We start from the raw sequence: 4,120 nt of genomic DNA, 5'->3' as shown, positions 1-4,120 counted from the left end.
TATTAGTTAATTTAGAGTTTAAAGTTGATTGCTTGATATGTTTGTTTTTGGGTGACTGCTTTTCTTAAGGGGAGGCCAAAGCCAACGCTCCCTGTGTGATTTTCATCGATGAACTGGACAGCGTGGGTGGGAAAAGGATAGAATCTCCTATGCACCCTTACTCCAGACAGACGATCAACCAGCTTCTTGCTGAGATGGATGGGTAATCTGTAAAATCAAAACTCACATTTATGAATGTTCAGGAAGCAAGTCGACTAAAATAATTTCTCAAAAAGCTAAATGTTGTGTGTTATTACAAACAGTATGATTGATTTGGGTGGCATAATGATGGTACTGTATATTTTTTGAGGTTTAAATGAGTCATTTAAATTTTTGAAATCTTATTTTGTAGGTTTAAACCAAATGAAGGGGTGATCATCATCGGGGCAACCAACTTCCCGGAGGCTTTAGATAAGTATGTTTTGCCTCTTATTCCCAGCGAAAATATCACTGCTCATATTTTAGAAATGTCAAAGTTTACAGTCTTCATTCTATCAGTTGTAATTGGCAATGCAAACAAAAAAGAGCTAAACCCTCCGGGCTGTGTTTCAAGTTATATGCTTGCACTTTATCATCTCTTTTTAACCAACTGACGTACCCTTGCAGTGCCCTGATTCGCCCAGGGCGTTTTGACATGCAAGTGACTGTGCCCAAACCAGATGTGAAAGGACGCACAGAAATTCTCAACTGGTACCTAAAGAAGATCAAAGTGGATCCAAGTGAGAAATTAGAATCTGCTAATGAGGAATAGGTTCATTATAATGCCCTTTCATAACCACATGGATGTTGTTTGTTATTTCTGCAGCTATCGAGGCCAATATTATTGCCCGAGGCACCGTGGGCTTCTCTGGTGCTGACCTTGAAAATCTGGTGAACCAGGCTGCCCTAAAGGCAGTGGTTGATGGCAAAGACATGGTCACTATGAAGGAGCTGGAGTTTGCTAAAGACAAAATCCTCATGGGTGAGTGATAGTTTGGTGTAAAGATGTACATCATCGAAAGTAAAGAGGCTACGATAACAGCAAACATCACGAAAGTCAGATGATCCCCTTTGAACAAGCACTGTGAACAGTGGTCTTTTCTTTGTTTTTCCTCAAGGCCCAGAGAGAAGGAGTGCAGAGATAGATGATAAGAACAAGCGCATCACGGCGTACCACGAATCAGGCCATGCAATTGTAGCTTTCTATACCAAAGATGCGATGCCAATCAACAAGGCTACCATCATGCCCAGAGGCCCCAGTCTGGGACATGTAAGGAAAGCTGGAGCTGGTTCATACTCTCACTACATAACTTTAAACTTGAATGCCTGGTTAAAACTTTATCTTCTACATCCTCAACTTCACCTTCAATGCTTCTTTGAAGGTCTCCATGCTTCCAGAGAATGACAGGTGGAGCGAGACTCGCTCTCAACTTCTGGCCCAGATGGATGTCAGCATGGGCGGGCGTGTAGCTGAGGAAATCATATTTGGCCATGATTACATCACAACTGGTAAGAAAATGTCCTTGAAGTGACCAGAGAGTGAGTGAACTGGGAGGGTAGATTGTACAAACACACTGATTCTTAGGTGAAGAAAGTTGCAGGATAAGGTGGAATTAATGATTTATGATGTAGGATTGAATGAGTCATTTCTTGTTCTTCAGGAGCATCAAGCGACTTTGATAGTGCCACCAGGATTGCTAAGATGATGGTAACCAGATATGGAATGTGTGAAAAGGTATATTTGCTTAAAAGCAGCACAAAGTGAAAGACTTTGTCCTTACATTCATTTTTTTCAAGCATCCCCTTTGCCTGTGTGTCTCTTAGCTGGGTATAATGACCTACACTGATCTGGCAGCACAAAGCCCAGAGACACAAGCAGCTGTGGAGCAAGAAATCAGAGTGTTACTCAAGGTCTGTGTGATCTGTTATATAATGTTAAAAACTAACTCTGCTCCTGTTCTTTAAAAAGAAAATTACATTTTGTTTATGTTCTCTGACATCTTTTCTCTTCCTCTCTCCAGGAGTCATATGAGCGTGCCAAAGCCCTGCTGAAGTCTCATGCTAAAGAGCACAAGAACCTGGCAGATGCTCTGCTCATGTACGAGACACTAGATGCCAAAGAGATTCAGCTGGTCCTGGAGGGCAAAACCCTGGAGACCAGATGAACCCTGAGAGTACCCAAATATCTCTGGGCACAGGCGGAGGAGGAGGTAGATTTTAAGAGGTCAACTGATAGAAAAAGGAAGGATGGACTCAGAGGCCTGCATTTATAATGTCACTTTACAAGTGTTCCTGTGGGGAAAATCCCATCCCTTCATGCTGTCTCACCTTCACAGACTCCCATCACTATCCCCAGATAAGTAGTGCTGTTATTTAAAGCATAAACATGAGTGCCCCGTGTTCACATGTAAGCAGCAGTACTGGCTCACTGTATGGGATTAAAGGTTGAATGACTAAATGTTTAATATTAAAAATTTTGCTCAGGTCATTTTATTGCTTGGTGGGAGGAAACAAAACATGAATGTAAATATATACTGCTAACATAACAGCATCTGAATTTCTTTTAGGGTTCCTCATAACTCAGCTGTATCACCATATTAATCTTTAGCCAGACAGACAGATTCACTTCTGGTCAATTGGAAACGCCACATATATTATCAACCCAAAGAGGTCATTGTTGATACAGCGTCCAGAATATATGTGAATCTCTACTCATGTTTCAGTTCTCTTCATGTGTTTGTGTTCATATCTGATATTTGTGAGGTGTGTTTCCAGTGTATCTTACTCCCCTGCTGCTTTCTTTTGAAGGTTACTATATAATTTTTTTTTTCTTCCGAAGTAGGATAAAGTTGAACTACAATGGCTCAGCACCTTGGCTAAGCGTGGATATTTAAAATGTTCGTGTGCACTCTTTGTGCCCTTAATTTTCTTTCAAGCGTACAAATGGAAGAAAAACTGCCCCTCAGCTTCAGAAAAGCACGTGACGTAAAGTGGCTGTGTTTGGTGTAGCAATACAGCTTTGGGATCGGAAGGCTTTTAGTTCTGAAATAAAAATAATGCCATAATTTATTTAAAAAGTTTGAGATTGGCTTTTGGAAGCCTCATCAGTGACATAGTAGTTTCTCTTGTACATGCAAATTGTGAAATAAAGACTCTGCAGTTATTCTGAGAGGCTAAAAGGCCAGCTGTCAGTATTGTGCTTCAGTCCCCGTTCTCATCGCTTAACTGTCGAAAGGCTTCTAGCCCGTGTCTGGTCCTGCATACTGGACTGCTTAGTAAACAAATCTCCATAGCACAGTGGACAAACAATGCTAAATGTTTTGTGGTACTTTTCTCCAGGTGTGAAAGAAGATGTGAGGGGAAAATGAATTTCATTTAATTGTAAGATGACTCCAAATCAAACACTTACCAGCACAGATTGTCTGTACAAATCTACGTCAAAGCAGTGAATGTCTTTCTCCAAATGTGTATGTAATCCATATTTAGAACGCTGATTTCAGCATGTTGTGCATCTTGATGTTTGATTTTTATTTTTTTTTCCAGTTTGCCACAGTATATTCTGTTTGTTCGCCTTTTAGTGAGTAACTTATCTGTGTATATATAAGGGGTGTAAGGGGAACATTGTATATAGATGTATAGTGAAGCTTTTATGCTGTGTACACTGAATGGCTCTCTGCTGTACATCTCTCCTCAGTGTAAAGGAAAAGGAACCCAAATAAAGACTTAAGTGTGTACAGGTGACTTTATTTATTTTAAAATGCACATAAAACAACACTGTATATACATCCTTGTAATAAGTGACACAACTAAACACCCCCCAAAATCTCAGCAATTATTAAATCTTTATTCAGTTCAATTCAAATCTGTTTGTTTATGTAGCACCAGGTCATGACCTCAGTTGCCTCAAGGTGTTTTGTATTGTTAGATAAAGAGCCTACAATATTAGAGATGAACAATAAATATATATAGATGTATAGAGAGAGATAGATAGATCGATATAGATACTTTCAGTGTGTGAAAACACACTGAAAGTATCTTAGCATGAGCGCACAGGTTTGCTATATTTTAAACAATAGTCCTTTTTTTATATATATATATATAT

General features: G+C 39.6%; 1 protein-coding gene across 1 annotated transcript in view; it reads left to right on the top strand.

The window, feature by feature from the left end:
• Positions 1 to 3,752, top strand: part of yme1l1b (YME1-like 1b) — a 7,583-nt gene extending 3,831 nt beyond the window's left edge. Inside the window, exons 10-18 of the mRNA XM_005741969.1 lie at positions 70 to 202; positions 392 to 454; positions 646 to 758; positions 845 to 1,000; positions 1,137 to 1,288; positions 1,401 to 1,527; positions 1,680 to 1,753; positions 1,843 to 1,929; positions 2,040 to 3,752. Coding sequence (XP_005742026.1) covers positions 70 to 202; positions 392 to 454; positions 646 to 758; positions 845 to 1,000; positions 1,137 to 1,288; positions 1,401 to 1,527; positions 1,680 to 1,753; positions 1,843 to 1,929; positions 2,040 to 2,183 — 1,049 coding nt within the window. The 3' untranslated portion in view covers positions 2,184 to 3,752. The remainder of the gene's footprint in view (positions 1 to 69; positions 203 to 391; positions 455 to 645; positions 759 to 844; positions 1,001 to 1,136; positions 1,289 to 1,400; positions 1,528 to 1,679; positions 1,754 to 1,842; positions 1,930 to 2,039) is intronic.
• The last annotated feature ends 368 nt before the right edge of the window (positions 3,753 to 4,120 follow it).

This window comes from Pundamilia nyererei, unplaced genomic scaffold (assembly GCF_000239375.1).
Source record: "Pundamilia nyererei isolate P.nyererei 1_Seehausen unplaced genomic scaffold, PunNye1.0 scaffold00115, whole genome shotgun sequence".
In the NCBI taxonomy this organism is placed as follows: domain Eukaryota; kingdom Metazoa; phylum Chordata; class Actinopteri; order Cichliformes; family Cichlidae; genus Pundamilia; species Pundamilia nyererei.
This window is presented reverse-complemented; position numbering and strand designations above follow the sequence as displayed.